The sequence below is a fragment of the Alosa pseudoharengus genome, unplaced genomic scaffold (genome assembly GCF_046254945.1).
Source record: "Alosa pseudoharengus isolate Yale_2024_CS ecotype anadromous, Long Island Sound unplaced genomic scaffold, YU_APseudo_1.1 YU_APseudo_1.1_scf_10, whole genome shotgun sequence".
NCBI classification, from domain to species: domain Eukaryota; kingdom Metazoa; phylum Chordata; class Actinopteri; order Clupeiformes; family Clupeidae; genus Alosa; species Alosa pseudoharengus.
The window spans coordinates 25,107,008-25,124,513 of record NW_027468565.1 but is presented as its reverse complement, the minus strand read 5'-3'; the positions used below and the strand labels follow the sequence as shown (position 1 = coordinate 25,124,513).

General features: G+C 43.4%; 1 protein-coding gene and 1 long non-coding RNA gene across 3 annotated transcripts in view; one reads left to right on the top strand and one right to left on the bottom strand.

Annotated features, from left to right (window-relative positions):
• The window catches only part of nptna (neuroplastin a), a 31,807-nt gene extending 24,595 nt beyond the window's left edge, over positions 1-7,212 (bottom strand). Inside the window, exons 1-2 of one of the 2 annotated variants that reach the window (XM_076301310.1) lie at positions 6,935-7,212; positions 1,671-2,018 (exon numbers count right to left, since the gene is read on the bottom strand). In XM_076301310.1, coding sequence (XP_076157425.1) covers positions 1,671-2,018; positions 6,935-7,010 — 424 coding nt within the window. In that variant the 5' untranslated portion in view covers positions 7,011-7,212. The remainder of the gene's footprint in view (positions 1-1,670; positions 2,019-6,934) is intronic. The other variant, XM_076301320.1, reaches the window with a different exon arrangement.
• A 2,454-nt stretch (positions 7,213-9,666) lies between these two features.
• Positions 9,667-12,343, top strand: LOC143140418 (uncharacterized). The gene is made up of 4 exons (XR_012990655.1): positions 9,667-10,321; positions 10,657-10,814; positions 10,900-10,947; positions 11,043-12,343. It is a non-coding gene; the product is annotated as an uncharacterized LOC143140418 (long non-coding RNA).
• Positions 12,344-17,506: the final 5,163 nt, after the last annotated feature.

Genomic DNA, 17,506 nt, shown 5'->3' with positions numbered 1-17,506 from the left:
TAGTGTAGTGCTGTAGTGTAATGTAGTGCTGTAGTGTAGTGTAATGCTGTAGTGTAGTGTTGTAGTGTAGTGTAGTGCTGTATTGTAGTGTAGTGCTGTAGTGTAGTGTAGTGTTGTAGTGTAGTGTTGTACTGTAGTGTAGTGCTGTAGTGTAGTGTAGTGCTGTAGTGTAGTGTAGTGCTGTAGTGTAGTGTAGTGCTGTAGTGTAGTGTAGTGCTGTAGTGTAGTGTAGTGTTGTAGTGTACTGTAGTGCTGTAGTGTAGTGTAGTGCTGTAGTGTAGTGTAGTGTAGTGTAGTGCTGTAATGTAGTGTAGTGTAGTGTAGTGTAGTGTAGTGTAGTGTAGTGTAGTGCGTAGCACTACAGGGCTGATCCGGCTGAGAGCACTGTGAGCTGGAGTTTTATTACACGCTGGTGGTGTCCTTAGCTGCCTGCACCAGAGAGCCGACGCAGGACGTCGCTAGCTCTCAAGGCTACCAATTAAGCATACAGCCATACAAGGTCACTGGAGCTGGTACCATTCAATCTAATCTAGGACTGTCAGTCAGTCTCACAGGAGCTAACATAGATAGGGTTGGGTATGACACAGGAGCTAACATAGATAGGGTTGGGTATGACACAGGAGCTAACATACAGAGGGTTGGGTACGACACGGCTGACGTCTGGTGTAGGAAAAAGAAGGAAATAGCACTGTAGGGAACATGGAGACTAATGTGTGTATTGTGGAGAGGCAGGGAAAGACATGCAGTTTGAAGAGTTCCCAGTAAATCAGCATAGTCTTATCTATCTTAATATGGAATTGTGAAAGGGAAGTGTGCAGTGTAGTGTGCGTCTGTGTTTACAGATACGTGTTTATGCTTGTGGATGTTTCTAGAACTCTGTGAGTCTAAGTCTTGTGTGGGTATTTTTGGTTTTGCGTGGTGTCTGTGAGTGTGTGCGAGTGCTGCTGGTTGTATGTGTTTGTGTGTTTTAGATTGGGGAGTTCATCAGTGTCCATTGCTGTAGGCCAAGCAACACTACAGCTCAGAGAGGCTGACATTTCCTCACTCCTCCTCCTCACTCACTGACAGCAGCAGCCACGCATTCAGCCAGCTGGGTGGGGAGGGGTCATTAATTTGGTCTCTACCTCTGGGTAGAGCAGGAGACACATTCATGATGGAGGAGTGGGGGATGGGGAGCAGGTTCATTAAGGGGTACACAAGAAGGCATGCAGCTCGCAGACTTACACCATACAACCTTCCATTACAACTATGAACAAAAGTAGCCATTGGTGTGTGAGTGAGAGTGAGAGTGAGTGTGTGTGTGTGTGTGTGTGTGTGTGTGAATGCGTGTGTGTGTATGGGTGGTGTCATTGAACAGAATATTGGGGGTTCTACACCTACTACAAGTACTAAGTACAGCTGTAAACAGGATGCTGCGGACGATCGCCACTAGGGGGAGCTTCACCACGGAGACTCACTCTGCAGTACTGTAAAGAAAGGCTAACAGGGTGGAGGTTTAGGTAGTCTAGCTGCTGTTGTATCTGCAGGATACTAGGCGGATACTATAGGCGGATACTATACTCCACCTCTAGGCGATATGAGAGGGGGTGGGGTTTATCTGCAGGAAGGGGTGGAGCCTAATGGCTGCTCTCTCAGCTGGGTAGTATGGGGAGCGTCACCCCCAGACTCACTCTGCAGAACCGTGACGGTGGCCTGGGCTCGGATCCAGGTGGTGGACGGGTTCTGTCGCAGGTCGTTGCGGCGCGGGTCGTTACTGGCGCGACACTCGTACGTCCCCGAGTCGTCAAGGCTGACGTACGTGACGGCGAGTACGCTAACGGCGTTGGTGGCGTACGCCGTGTTGATGGATACACGGCGCTTGCGTGCACCATCCCAGAGCTGGCGGAATGAGTCTGCCCGGTTCACCTCGGCGTACCACCACTGGATCTCCGGGGTGGGGCTGCCCACTACGTCACAGTACAGCTCAAACGTGTCCCCCGTCAGCTTAGTCTCCGACAGGGGCGACTTCACAAACCCCGCTGCACCCATCGGGGGTGGAGGGGGAGGCAGGAGGTCAGCATGCAGGGGCAAGAGAGCGGGGCAAGAAGGGCCGAAAAAAGGGTTGAAGGAAAAGAAAACAATGAAGGAACAAAAGATTAACATAAAATAGACAAAATGAATAAGGACAAAACAAGGACGAAAGAACACAAGCAACAAAATAAATAAACAGAAGACACACATTGAAAGTAAACAGGCTCATGCAAGGCATTCATAAAAAAATAAATGTGACATAATGGTCCAGCTGAACAAAAATATAGATCAGTGTTTCCCATACATTGACTTATTTGTGGCGGCCCACCACAATATCAACACTGACCACCACACAATGATTTTCCAGGTTGTACTACATTGTGCTTAAATCTGGTTAGCATCATAACTACGTTGCGCTAATTTGTTAAAAAACTGTTGCATTCAAGTTAATTCTGCAAACCTACCACCACAAATAGAATTAAATTCTGTGGGAAACACTGTAGATAATTGATGAATAAAGAAAAGCTTGAAAGTCCTCAAACTGACCCATACAATAACCTTGACCAGTAAAACGGACCTGTAATTCACATTAACAGCATATTTATTCAGTTCCCATGCATACAGTACATGCATACAAGTCCATACCCTCAAAGATACAGCATGTTTTAAAACCTCCCTAAAAGGGTTTATTAATTTATTTCATGGATAAGACTCAGTATGAACAAGAGCAGGCAAGCGACTGAAAACCCTCACCGTGTTCAAGAAAGCGAAACATCCTGATACCGACCCAGGTCACCCTGTAGGAAGACCCAGATATGGTGACCCTTTACATTGTTTGAACAATTCAAGTAAATTGGACCAGTATTTGTTTGTTATGTGAGCAGACACACTCAGATGGACAGACAGACGGACCCTCAGCACCCTACTGGGATCAGGACACCATCCATAAAGACTGGACTGTAGCACATCCGAGTCACTGCACAAGAATCCCCAGGTTGCATTCATCCCCTCCTGCATGGCTTGAGTGTGATGTGTGATCTGTTGAGCTGTAATCTGTGTGAGAGTGAGAAGGTGGAACCTTATGACACGGTTCAAGTGTGGTGGAGTAGTGGGTAAAGCATTGAGTGGCATCTGCAGCTGACAGGAAGTGAGATGAGAAGGGGCGACCACCTGTCACTTCCTCTCTGAGCAACTCATCAATCAACACCATCTGAATATGTACTGGGATGTCTATGTGAGTTGGCCAAGCCACATTTCTCTCACACTCTCTCTCTCACACACACACACACACAGTCTCACTCACACACCAACACACACACACACACAGTCTCACTCACACACCAACACACATACACACTCAGAATCTCAAACACTCTCTCACACACTCAAACATGCACTATCTCTCTCTCACACACTCAGACTCTCACAGCATTTCTTATGAACAGCAGTCTGCATGTTCCCAAGGTCACTGGATGGAGAGGAAATTTCTCCATAGCAACCATTTCAGCTGTGAACTATCATCTGCTGAGAGAGGGGATGATTCCACCAGTGTGTCTGGTCATCAGCAAGTGCTTAGGTGGACAGAAAATTAGACGATCTGTCACAGAGGAGGAACGCTGCTAGCACTAGATCTCTGTCCTAGACCCACAGACATAGGAGGAACAGTGCTAATGCTAGATCTCTGGACCCTGGACCCACAGACAGAGGAGGAACAATGCTAATGCTAAATCTCTGTCCTGGACCCACAGAAGAGGAACAATGCTAATGCTAAATCTCTGTCCTGGACCCACAGAGGAGGAACAGTGCTAATGCTAGATCTCTGTCCTGGACCCACAGAGGAGGAACAGTGCTAATGCTAGATCTCTGTCCTGGACCCACAGAGGAGGAACAGTGCTAATGCTAGGTGGAACCTCACCCCCACCCCGTCACATAGGAGGAAGAGTGCTGGAGCAGTAGCTCTGTCCCCTGGCATGTGTGGGCACATAGTGAGAGACGCATTCCGTTTCCATAGCAGCACACTGAGGCAACCAAGCAGGTGCTTAAACACAGTGCTGTAAGTGAAAAAAAAATCAACTGAGCATTCTCACCCCACACAGATCTGCCTCCCACATACACACACACACACACACACACACTATCTCCATGATTCAGACACAAGCCTAGCAGTTCAGCACAGTGTATAATGTGCTTAATAATGTTTTGGGAGAGATACAAACTATCAGTGTAAGAACTCTCTAACCCTAAAGGCAATCAGCATGCTTCTCTTTAAAAAAAACACATTGGTAGTTGTCCATAAGAGAGTTGGGTGACACACTGCCATGCAAATGAGTCCTCAAGTGCGCTGCAGATGATTGATCTCGACTAGAAGCCGCAGATCGATGAAATACAACCCAAACAAAGGAACACAATGCTGTCCAATCACTATTAACAACACTCTCTCAAAATGCTAGTATTCTAATAAGCACGCTAACTGGGTAAGCAATTTATTAACAGTCACAATTAACTCTGATTTTAACATAGGCCTAACAAATACAGTAGATCAACAGCAACTAACAGATAACAGCTTTGATATTCTCACACCTTTCCTCTTTACTCGACAATACTGTTCCTCAAAGACCATCTCCTGGTTAGTATGGTGGAGCAAAAGTGGACCACGGCACGTTTAACATTTCATGAGAAACTAGAGCTTTGCCGATTGAGTGTCACTGGAAACAATACACTCTTCGGCGTGTGTGTGTGTGTATATTTTTCCTTTCTCCCTGCCATCCTGTGTCTCACTACCTCTCCCTTCATCTCTCTGAAACTCTTGAGAATGTAGAAACAGTGAGGGGGTGCAAAGCCAAGCCAGCGGGATTCAGATCGGGCACCCCCATCAGACCGATGTCCCTGCGGACCGGCAGCTGCTATGAGTGCTGATAAATGAGGCCAAATGGCACCACATCTTACAACCAGCCTGTAGACTAGACTGGCACCACATCTTACAACCAGCCTGTAGACTAGACTGGCACATCTTACATACAGCATGTAGATTAGACGGGCACCACATCTTACATACAGCATGTAGACTAGACTGGCACATCACACACACACACACACACACACACACACACACACACACACACACACACACACACACACACACACACACACACACACACACACACACACACACACACACACACACACACACACACACACACACACACACACACACACACACACACACACGTCCTCAGTTAGCCCCACCCAGACAAAGCTCCTTCAATCAGCCCCAGCATCTGCACATCAAACAGGCTGCTTTTAAAAAGCCTCACTCTGGCTGTGCTGTGTGTGGCCACAGGGCCAGTTATGGAGAAATAGCCCTGTCTAGTTGCCAAATAAACCATCTAAGCAGCAGTAGGAATGGTTCTTCCTTAACTGATTCAAGATCAATGTTAATGTGGGTGGGAGCAAATAGACACAATTTACTTGTTTTATTGGTGAAAAGACTCATCTTCTGTAGACATACATTTTTAAAATGACAAGCCACAACTTTATCATTTAAAGCAAATTAATTTGCAAACACCTTGGCTATGGGACGGCACTTTGAGAACCACAGCTGAATTACACATATATCACCATCAACACCTTTCTGAGTAATGTATCCTATAGGCAAAGCAGACCCAATATTCTGTGAGAGAGAGGGGAGAGCAGACATCCTCGCCTACTGTCCTCAGCAGTTTTTCCTCTCTACAGTAAGAGCAAAATGGAGCTGCCGGGAAGAGGTCGGGGAGGCAGATGCATGGTTGTCACACTGCCCACAGCTGACCCTGAGGACAGACGTGCAGACACCGTCGCTGTCCAGTGAACAGCGCCGTCCCACCTCCAATCGCACTCTCCTCGGGTTTAAGGCATTCCGCAACACATAACACAGCCGCGACAACGTTCTGTAATTTAGACTGAGTGAATTCATTACAAGTCTTCTGAGCGCTCAATGTCATAAAGCACTGCGGCGCTCCCCCAGTTAAGACTTTAACGGGTTCACTCACACAGAAGGACATTAACGGCAAGCAGCCCGCTGCTGCATCGGCGCTATTAATAGAAACATGCAGCAGAGAGCACTGGTGCTATTTACGGCTCTGCAGAGACTGGTATTCAGTCCAGCATCTCGATCTAGACACTATCATAATGTTTCTTAAAAGAGCTGAGAACAGATAGGATACCCCACTGTTCAGTCAGGAAATATAAATAAATAAATGGCACCACACGTAAAACAAAAAGGTGGGAAACAAGTGCATTACTGAGTCATCGGCTTTCGAGAGATAATTGTGATCTGGCAATTCAGGATATAGTCGTATAGGTTATGCAAGAACTAGTAGCTCATGTCTCAGACTAGCCTACTATAGTAACCTTCACCTGCAGAACCTAGTCAAGTCTGCCCTTGTCAACCGATGAGCGAGTCCCACATCCAACAGCACTCGGCTGTCTCATCAATCACTCTGTAACAGACCTTCCCTCGAGTGATAAACGCTTGCCTATCCATTCTGCGTGCTTCGACGACAGCAAATAATACAGTATTAGGCAATTGTACACTACACAAATTCACTGTAATATTAGGCTAGCTACGTAACGTTGCACATGGGACTGATATTTAAAGTCGACATGATTCCGCCGTCCATATGAACCTATTCGACCACGTTACCCTGTTACCCTGTTATATTAGGCATATCAGATTCCTATTATTATTATGAAATCGGCAGTTTGCTGAACTAGGCTAACGTTACGCCGACGTACTGAACGAGGGCGTCCCGTCAGTCATTTCCACCCGTCATACCAACCTGAAGGAATCCGTTTAGCTATGCCTATAGAACCTCAAACACGAAGGGAAAACGAGATTTGAATGAATGAGTATTTCATGTAGCAAAAAATAGCATAATTTTCTTACCGTTCTGAGCTGACACCAAATGAAGCATCAGGGCTCCGAAAATAATCGCCACCGGCTTTCCTTGACAGGACACCATTCTAGCGATCGGTGGCGAGCAGGTACCTGGTGATATGGGATGTTGTTTGAGAGATCAGTGGTTTATATGACAGCACAATGTAGCCACCGATACACGAAAAAATATTACAGCGCAGCTCGAAACTACGAATAGAATTAAGCACAAATTCCCTGTTAAGTGAAAGCGAAGCAGCAGATGCCACCTGGACAAATTATGAACTGTTGCCCGGTGTATCGCAGCGAAGGACTTACTTGAAGGAGCTACCTCTTTGCATTGCTCAGAAATTCCCGCGAGATTACATCCTTAACCAAGTGAAGGTCTGCGAGACTTGAGCTGCCCTCTCCTTCGTGATGGACGCACCAATCAATTAGCCTAAGGTAAAGTAAATTCGATCAGAAGGCACACACTTTTTAATTCTTATATGTAAAAGCATCCTAATTTGCGTATATAATCTCCAAGTAGGCCCAAGTAAGCGTGCATTTGAGTATCCAATATGCAAAGTGAAGTCTACGCTTTGTAAACCACAGGGGCTAGGCCTAGCCTATATCACACCGGCCTATCCTTAATTTTTGGCCGATCACAATTTAACAGGGTAATGCTTGAAACAAGAAAGGATGACAGCAAACTGGTAGTGTCATTCTTGGAAAATATGTCCTCCTGACACCGACGCATGTGTTAGAGGGACTTAGAGATCAAGCAGCTGCTGCAAGGCACCTGGCTAAGCCCTCACCATCTATGGCTCAGAGTTCCTTCCCATAATCCAATTTGACCCACTGCTCTGATCACCAGTCAGCATGACCAAACGTCAGTCTACGCAAAACTTTTACAGACAAAACAAACAGTGTTCTTGTTCTACATGTATGTTGCTCTTACAAAGACACTGAGCAGGCCAAAAAGAACAATCTTGACCAGACTATGATGAATCTTAATGGCTAAACATGAGAAAACTATGAAGGACTCATTCTAAAAATGTTTTCATTAGAACACATTTAAATGTGTAAATGCTATTAAACTGGATAAATATAACTGGACCACCAAAATTCTTTTTTGTTGGAGCACAGCACCTTGTTCACAGGGAGGGCATACAAGGCCAGGATGCTGGAGACATACCTGCGGCACAATTCTGCCACCTGCTGTCCAGACTGGTAAACTGCAGAATTGCCTAATGAGCACCCATGAACACAATTTTGCCGTGGCTTAGTTTTTCTCAATTGCTATAACACAATGTCTGAAACCTTGCTCCATTGTCTTAAAACATTAAACACAAAACCTCATCTTCAAGCACTATTTACAAAACCTCTGACTCCTCTTGCAAAATCAAAGTTTCGCCTCAAAACAGTTTTACCTGTGCTCAAAATCAAACACTGCTCTCAAATCATAAACAAAGCGATCAAAATGATATACAATATCATGCAGTCAGTAAACAATACACCAAAAATAGAAAACACATTGTTTAAAACATAGTTCTCAGGGAGAAGTATACATTTTTAATCTCAAAACATTTTTTTTGTTTTTTCCCTCATTCCGAAAACATCATAGTCATAGTAGTTCAAAACTGATCAGAAATTACTACTTTGCTGCTCTGCAATTCTTTTGTTCTTCCTCCTCCTTGTTCCCCACCTCATACGCACTCGTCCTCGTCCTCATTCTCACCTTCAACAACCTGTTTGCTCTCTGAACTGGCCTATATTGGGTCACATCATTTGAAACAAGTGAAATCAATTTTGAGTGGTTGTGTTTAATCAATGACATGTCTGTGCTCTATGTGTATTTTGTTGCCACTTGTGTTTACCAGTATGGATGACATGTGCATTAGAGTGCAGAATGTGTTTTGAGAATGAGAAATGTTTTTAGAGTTTTGCTGAAAAGTGTAAGTGAGATCTGCAAATTGTGTTGTTTTACCATGTGAAATGGTTTAAGGTATTGACAACACACTGAACAATTAGCTAAATGAGTCCAGACAACTGAGAACTTTGTTCAGCCAATGGGTTTTAGTGTTTTAGCAATTGAGAAAAACTGTAATCTCGAAACAAATTTCATATTTTTTTGTCATTGTCCTTTGATGAACGAAAACATGTTCTAGTAGCTCAAAATTGATCAGAAATTACTACTTCACTTCGCTTGCAATCTTTTTTGTTCTTTCTCCTGTACCTTCATTTTTATAGTAGGCCTAGGCCTACTGTACCCTGCATCTCACAGACTTGTCCTTGTTTCTGTGATACTGTAATTATTGTTCTTTGTTGGAACCTGCAACCAGTCAAAATCTATTGATCAATTTTGAGTGGTTGTGTTTAATCAATGACATGTAGGCTATGCTCTGTTTAAGCAATAAGCCCCGAGAGGCCGTAAGTTACACTGATTCTACAACAGCTAAGGGGCGTTGTTAGGCACGAAACCCCCCTTAGCTGTTGTAGAATCAGTGTAACCTACGGACTCGAGTGGCTTATTGCTTTTCTAAAACTGTTACTATAAATACCTGGCAACGTTTCATAAAGTAAAGGCACAGCAACTAGAAATATAACGAGTTATTCCTAAATAATCAAAACGAAGTTATCTCAGGTGTAGGATTTTGTCATATTAGATATCACATGTCAGATGGTGCCTATCTTACAGGTGGAGCTCCGCCTCTACAAGCATTTTGGATCTCAAATGTGCTTTAATAGTGTTGTGCGTGTATGCCTATATGGACGTGCATACCATAAAACATCTGATGACAATCGGTTTATTTGATGATGTTACAGGCTACCAAAAATGACCGCAGTGTAGATTACGATATCGCACATAAATGCGGAAGTAATTGTTTTTTAATATAGGCGGTCTTGCGTCTCCACGTTTGACGATTGCCCAACATCATCCCAACACCGAGAACGCGGAGATCTGAACTGAAAGCCTAGTTTGACAAATATATCACGTAACCTTGAGTATACCCCTGAGTCAAGGCTTTGTGTAGCCTGCATTATGTCTAAATAGCCTAGATATGTCTAACGTGCTTCGTAGTATTTACTCGAACGTTCCACCAGAGAATAGGCGTGTTCGTCTTGATGCAGATCTGACTTGATGTGATGCAAGCTGGGTTGAACACAATGGAGACGAAGGCGGGCTCTGGTTGGGTCTGGTTCCACCGAGACTGAGGGGTACACTTACCACTTCCGGGAGTTCTCACAACGCGATTTCTCAGTGCAATGGCGCCTCACTGCTGTGTTCCCCAATGCACTTCATCACACAGGAAAAAATCTTACAGAGGTCAAACGTTTCACCGTTTCCCCAAAGATCAGGGACTACGTCGACAATGGATAATAAACATCAGAAGGGACCCTGGTCGTAACTTTAACGTAAGTTTTATTATATGTCTGGTGCTGTGAGGCTGAGCCGTCTCCATAACTAGCTTGAGCAGAGAGCCAGGTTGTTGAAATATATACAGCTTAGTCCAAAGTTAGTAGTATGTTATCTACCACCACAGATTCACTAGTATCAGCATATTCTGAGTGACCTTGTTTGTATTTCTTGTTAGACCTTGTTTGTAGCTTCTAGTCACAAGTTAACCTAGGGAATACATCACATCCGTTTTCTAGGAGGAGGATGTATAGGAGTCACATTAAGTCTGTCTGATCAATAAAATTATACATGTAAAAATGTTTATATGATTACATTTTATTTGCTGATGCAGATAAACACATACACAAAAGTGTGCTCGGAGCATTTCCTCCCAGACTGCCTTGTGAAAAGCAGGACTGGCATCACCAAGTTGAAACCAGGAGCTGTGCCAACAGTGTTTGCATGGAGTTCTGTCAGACCAGAGGGGAGGAGTGTTGTTAGAACTGCAAGGTAGTATTTAGATGAATTAAGTTACTAGTTTGTAATGCATTTATTAACTGTGTAGTGACAGTATTTCTCTGTTGATAATTTCCAGTAATGTTTCCACGGATCTCGATGATCGACATGGTGTGAATGTGTTGAGGTACGTAAAAGGTGTAATTGGTTACATGAATTGAGCATGAGTATCCTTGTAAAAGGCCTAATGTGTACACCAATATGTTTCTCTTATACTTCCAGTGAAGAGACACCCCCTCCGCACCCAGACCATGAATATGCTGCACTGCCTCCCTCACTTCAAGATCAACTTGAGGAAGCCCGCAAGACCATCGGTGATCAAGAACTTTTAATTTTAGAGCTTCAACAAAAACAGTTTTTGATTTCAAATTTTCAAGGTGACGATAAACAGATTTCATTTTATACAGGGTTCCCAGATTATGAAACATTTAAAGCTGTGTTTATGGCCCTGCAACCTACTGCAGAAAATATGGTGGGTTGGAGTCAGGCTCAGCGACTTAAACATACAAGTGGGGAGGTACTTCGTCAAGGCTTTAGCGCCTCTAAATTGTCCACTATGGACCAGTTTTTTCTTTTTCTTTGTAGGTTGAGGCAGGGATTTCCTGAGCAGGATCTTGCAACCCGTTTCCATGTGTCACAGTCAACAGTAAGCAGGACCTGTGTGACCTGGGTCAATTTTTTGTATTTTATGTTGGGATCACTTCCAATGTGGCCTTCAAGGAAAACTGTGGATGAACTTATGCCAGATTGTTTTAAATGCACGTTCCCGGCTACTAGAGTTATATTAGATTGCACAGAAATTCATGTACAGAAACTTAGCTCCAAGGTCCTTAACTCAGCGATTCATTCACACTACAAAGGTAACACCACATTTAAGGGCCTAATAGGCATTGCCCCCTCAGGTGAAGTGACTTTTGTCAGTGAATTATATACAGGTTCAATATCTGACAAAGAAATTACCAAAAAATCAGGTATCCTTTCTGTTCTCGAAGAAGGAGATATGGTAATGGCCGATAAAGGCTTTCTCATCAAGGACCTTCTCTCTGAAAGACAGGTCTCCCTTGTAATCCCTCCTTTTTTAGGCCCAAGTGGACACTTCACTGCAGACGAAGTTCGAAAGACTCAAGCGATAGCAAGACTGCGAATTCATGTAGAGCGCGCTATTAGGCGGATTAAAGAGTACCATATTTTTGATAAAGTCTTACCCATGACACTGGTGGGCTCTGTTAACCAACTGTGGGCCGTCTGTGCCCTTTTAACTAATTTTCAAGGTCCTCTCTTTTAAAATTGTAACGTTAATGTAAATATCTACCAATGTTATGTAAATTGAAATCTTAATATCCACAAATGTATTCAAACCTTGAATAAAAAGGGTTAATCTTTACGAATCTGTACAAAACCTTAACCATCATTATTGTGGTAAAGTCATGGTAAAACTCTTGCCAGAACAAAAACCAGCCAGAAGATAACAGGAATGAGGGAGGGCAGTGGAGTTGGATGAGGTTTGTTAAATTTTAAACCGATTAAGGAAGTTTTGTTTTGTAATTGTTCAATAAAACCACTTGTTATGGATTTTTTTATGGACTTGGAGTAATTTTTACTCAAAACGAATGGCTGGGATAGATTCAGCACCCCTAAAAACCCCTAGTTAGACATCTCAAAATCTAATATTGGTAAAAAAATGTTTTTTATTATTTTCGCCCAGTTCCTCTGGGCACCCCAAACTTGATGGGCTCTCCAGGTGTTTCCCCGAGGACTTGGCCATGGATAAATTGGGAGGTGTTACTAGACACCTATAGGAACACATAGTAAAAATAGCTATTGGTAAGAATTTTTTTTGCAGATTGGGGGGGGGGGGGGCTAACTTTCCCTAACTAATTGAGAATGAGTTTTGCTGAAAAGTGTAAGTGAGATCTACACATTGTGTTTTACCATGTGAAATGGTTTAAGGCAGTGGTCCCCAAACTTTTCCTTCCGAGGGCCAGCTCACTATGCCTGGCTCTAAGAGAGGGCCAGAGACTCGGAGTATATCAGTAACCATAAATAGCTTAGTGCTGTGAACAACAACAGTCTACCTTAGTTGAATATTTCATTACATTTAATCATATGCTACTGCAATTTAATGCCATTGTTAGCTGTGTTTATATTGCCATCATGCCATGTAAAATGTAGCTCAAATGAAATGACACGAATAAAAAGACTTTAGCATTCCCAAAAGTATTAGTAGGGAGTCCCAAAAGTATATTTTATTTACAATGTGTGAACTCTGAACTCTGTGTCTTGGCATACACAGCTCAAGTTGTGAACAAGCAATATCCTTCAAATAATTTAAAGTTCTCAAACTATGACAGTCTTATGTTTTAAGTGCTGGCAAAAACATCTGAAATGACCACCATTCTAACTTTCACTACCCTGATGAGAACTTTGTGAATTGTGAATTTGGATGAACATTTTAACGAGTGAATAAAAAATAGAAATAATTATCCCAGGAAGTCCCAGAAATATGACTTTAATAGAAGTTAGTTAGTTATTATTAACAATTAAAATACTTTGAGCACTGATGCAGTCAGCATAGGCCTCTTACATTGTTTGCAGGTAGGCCTACATTTCATTCCGTTTTCGATGGTAAACGTGAAACAGTGCCAAAACAACCACCAGAAGAAGAATTGACGACTGAAGAATTAGCTAAATGAGTTCAGGCAATTGAGAACTTTGTTCAGCCAATGGATTTTATAGTCTGAGTGAATTATGGTTGAAGATGGCAGTAAATAGAGCGAAAGCATATTTGGTATCATTTGAACCGTCATTTTATGTAGATTAAGAATTTCAGGTGCCTCCAACACCAATCCTTACCGTGGGGGAAATAGAGGGCCTTCTTTTGGACCACAATACAATGGATATTGGGTCAAAATTAGAATATCACAATATTAGACAATATCTCCCAAGCCAATTAGAGCAGCGGTCCCCAACCACCATACCGGGCCGCGGGACATTCCTAACCATGCATGCAAACTAAATAAACTCAATTTAATTCGCAATAATGTCACATTCGCAATAATACCCACTGACGATGGTGAGCCAGATACCTCAAAGAAAAAGAAGGGGTCATTCAATACGAAATATGACGAGTCATATTTAAAATATGGTTTCGCAGAGACAGGTGACTCGCATGCACCAAGTCCTTTATGTGTGGTATTTGGCGATAAGTTGTCAAACGAAGCAATGAAACCATCAAAGCTAATAAGACATCTAGAGTCCAAGCATCCTACACTTAAAGACAAACCCCTTGAGTTCTTTGAGCGTAAGAACCGCGAGCAAGAAGGACAAAAAACTAGTGCGTAAAGCAACCACATCAGTGAACGTGGCTGCGCTAAAAGCCTCATAGTGGCTAGTCGGATTGCTAAATCTAAGAAGCCCATTACTATTGGGGAAGAGTTAATTCTGCCTGCTGGTAAAGGCATGTGCAATGAACTCCTTGGGGAGGCTGTCAGAGGATATTGAGGCACAGTTGTTAGAGAGAGTGAATGGGTCACCGTGGTACGCTATCCAAGTTGGTTGGTTGCAGGTCACTGGCCAGAGTGTTTGAGTTGCGAGAGCCGCTGCAGAGATTTCTTACAGAAAAAAAGTCACCGTTAGCTGCATATTTTAGTGATGAGGGCTGGGTGTCAAAACTCGCTTACCTGTGTGACATATTCGGGTTGCTTAAAGGAATTATCCGGAGCGGCGAAATGACATGCCCTGGTCACTTCCAGGCTAACGAGTTTTGACTAAAAACGGTAAAATCGAACTTTCTCAAAACACATCTGAATGACATGATTTTGATGTCAACTCAACGTATGTACTCCCAATCATCCGTAAATTGATCTAAAGTGCATTTTACTCCGGATAATTCCTTTAATGACCTCAACCTGTCACTGCAGGGGAGAATGACGACTGTCTTTAAACTGGCAGATAAAGTCGCTGCATTTAAAGCCAAGCTTGATTTGTGGGTACGACGAGTGGATCGGGGTGTATTTGATATGTTCCAAATAGTAGTGGGGGTTTTGGGAGAGACTGAGGCAGGGCCCTTTCTCTCGCAGCTGGTGCGCGATCACCTTGTTGCGCTTTCAAATGAGTTTGAGCGTTACTTCCCATCCTCCAAAGATCCACGGCAAACCAATGAGTGGGTCCGCAACCCATTTGTCAATATCCCGAATAGTCCTAACTTGTCAGCGCAGGAGGAAGAGCAGTTGATCGAAATTGCACATGACTGAGTGTGTAGGCTATGAGGAAACCTCTCTGGCGGGTTTTTGGATGAAAACCAAAGCAGAATATCCCGAGATAGCCGTAAAAGCGATGAAAACGTTGCTACCATTTCCCACCACGTATCTATGCGAGGCCAGGTTTTCGGCAATGACTGCAACTAAGACCAAATTGCGCAATCGACTGGACATTTCAAACACACTGAGGGTGTCACTCAGGGTTTCCGTTGTCCGGTAATTACCGGACATTGGCCGGAAAAAAAATGAAATGTCCGACAAAATTAAATCTCTCCGGTCAAATTGTTCGATTGAAATTGGCTAATTGCCTAATCCCGTCCCCTAACGCAATCTGAATTTGAGAATAAGCCTTAATATGTAGGCCTAAGCCTATATTATACGTCCTCTGGCAATGTTTTTTAAATGAACAGGCTCTACCGTTTGAAAGTTATTAAACAACACGCATAACCTATGCGGCATTTCAAATAGGAAGCGCACGCTTAAAACACCCATGTTAAACAACGAACAAATGAGAGGCGGTTCAAACATGGCCAGGCCCAGGCAGACTAGCCTTAAACGTTTTTTCAGAGGCCAGACGCGATGGATGATGATAAATTGGTAACGTCTGAAGCCTCAGATGTCCAGTCAACTCCACCACCACCAGATAAAAAGCAGAAGTGTCGGAATCAGTGACATTGGAAGTGGAGTTGCGGGGGGTGCGGCCGCTCCAAGACACTGTCATTCTCTGTGTACATTGGACATGCAAAGTGTTCTTTACCCAAAGCATACAGTAGGTTTATGCGTTTTCTGTCTATGATCTGCAGGGTTAGGGCCACCTCGACGAGGCGATTACTGGTCCGCGGATAATTTCTGGCACAATTAAACGGTATCATTGAACCGCGGCCGAAAGAAAAAGAAACTAAACATTTCCCAGAATAGGAAACATTTCTTAATTTATTGTTATCAAATAAAGAGGCATAGCATTAGGGGGTAGTGGTCGGAGCGCTCATTCTTGTGCACATCTGTGCAAGTTAAACAGTCACCACTGAGATAACGTGGGTAGCAGCAACAAACAACGTAGCCTTTTTAAAACAACGAACGAAGCAGACTCTTGCTGTCCATGAAAAGATACTGGCTAGATCTTGTTAGGCATGTTTAAGTTAGGCTAATTAACATGTTGCATTCTATACCGATTATGTAATTCTTTAAGCTACATAGCCTGTCTCCAGTTTTCCTCAGTTTGACTAATTAAGAAGGGATAATAGGATATTTGACCGGCATATCATCAAAATGTCCGGAAAACGAAACCTCTGCCGGTCACTTTTTTCTAGCAGGGAAACAAGCACAGGTCTCCCACTGATTATATTCGTAATGCACGTTTAGTTCCCATGTTTTGTTACCATATTTTGTTAAGCATGTTCTCACATGATAGATGTAGCTTCAAGTTGTTCAATTTTCATAGTTGATATTGTTCAATTTTCACTTCTTCAAGTTCACGTTTTTCACATTTTTAAGAGTTTGTTACCTTCACTGTTCATACATAACTGGAGCTAGTTCTTTTCAAGTAATGCATGCACAACACGGAACATGGAACCCCCGAACCCCCCCCCCCCCGCCCCCCCAACGGTCCGTGAAAAAAAAATGGAAATCAAACCGGTCCATGGTACATAAAAGGTTGGGGACCCCTGAATTAGAGGATCTTTATCAAACTTGGTATACTCATTATACATTAAGGGCTTGATGAACTGATGAAGTCAAAGGTCAAGGTCACATGAGGTCATACTTGAAATATAGTTTTGCTGTGATATCTCCCAACCATGCAGATTGAAGGATCTTCATGAAACCAATACAGTTAATACATCCTACATGCACTGACTAGGTACTAAAGGTCATGGGGTCAAAGGTAAAGTTAAAATTTTTCCAAAGTTATATCAGTCTATAGCAGGCAAAACAAATGACATACAGTATTACGTCATACCCCGCCCAGTAGGAACGGCTGAAGTGCCCTTGAGCAAGGCACCTAACCCCTCACTGCTCCCCGAGCGCCGCTGTAGCAGGCAGCTCACTGCGTCGGGATTGGTGTGTGCTTCACCTCACTGTGTGTTCACTGTGTGCTGAGTGTGTTTCACTAATTCACGGATTGGGATAAATGCAGAGACCAAATTTCCCTCACGGGATCAAAAGAGTATATATACTTATACTCAGGGTAGGAATTTCACGACGGCCATGGCCGTCGTAGCCCCTTGCATTGGCCGTGAGGCCCCTTTGAAAATCAGAGGTTTACAGGCCACGGTGGCCTTGGTGCCCCCTTCTTTCAATATTCTGCTTTGCGTCCTACTAATAGCGATTTTTATTTAGCCTGTGGCCTGTCAAAATAATCTTAGCATTCACAGCGCAAATTAATTTAGTCTTTTACGCAGTGGAGACAGTGACAGCGCAAGAAAGAAA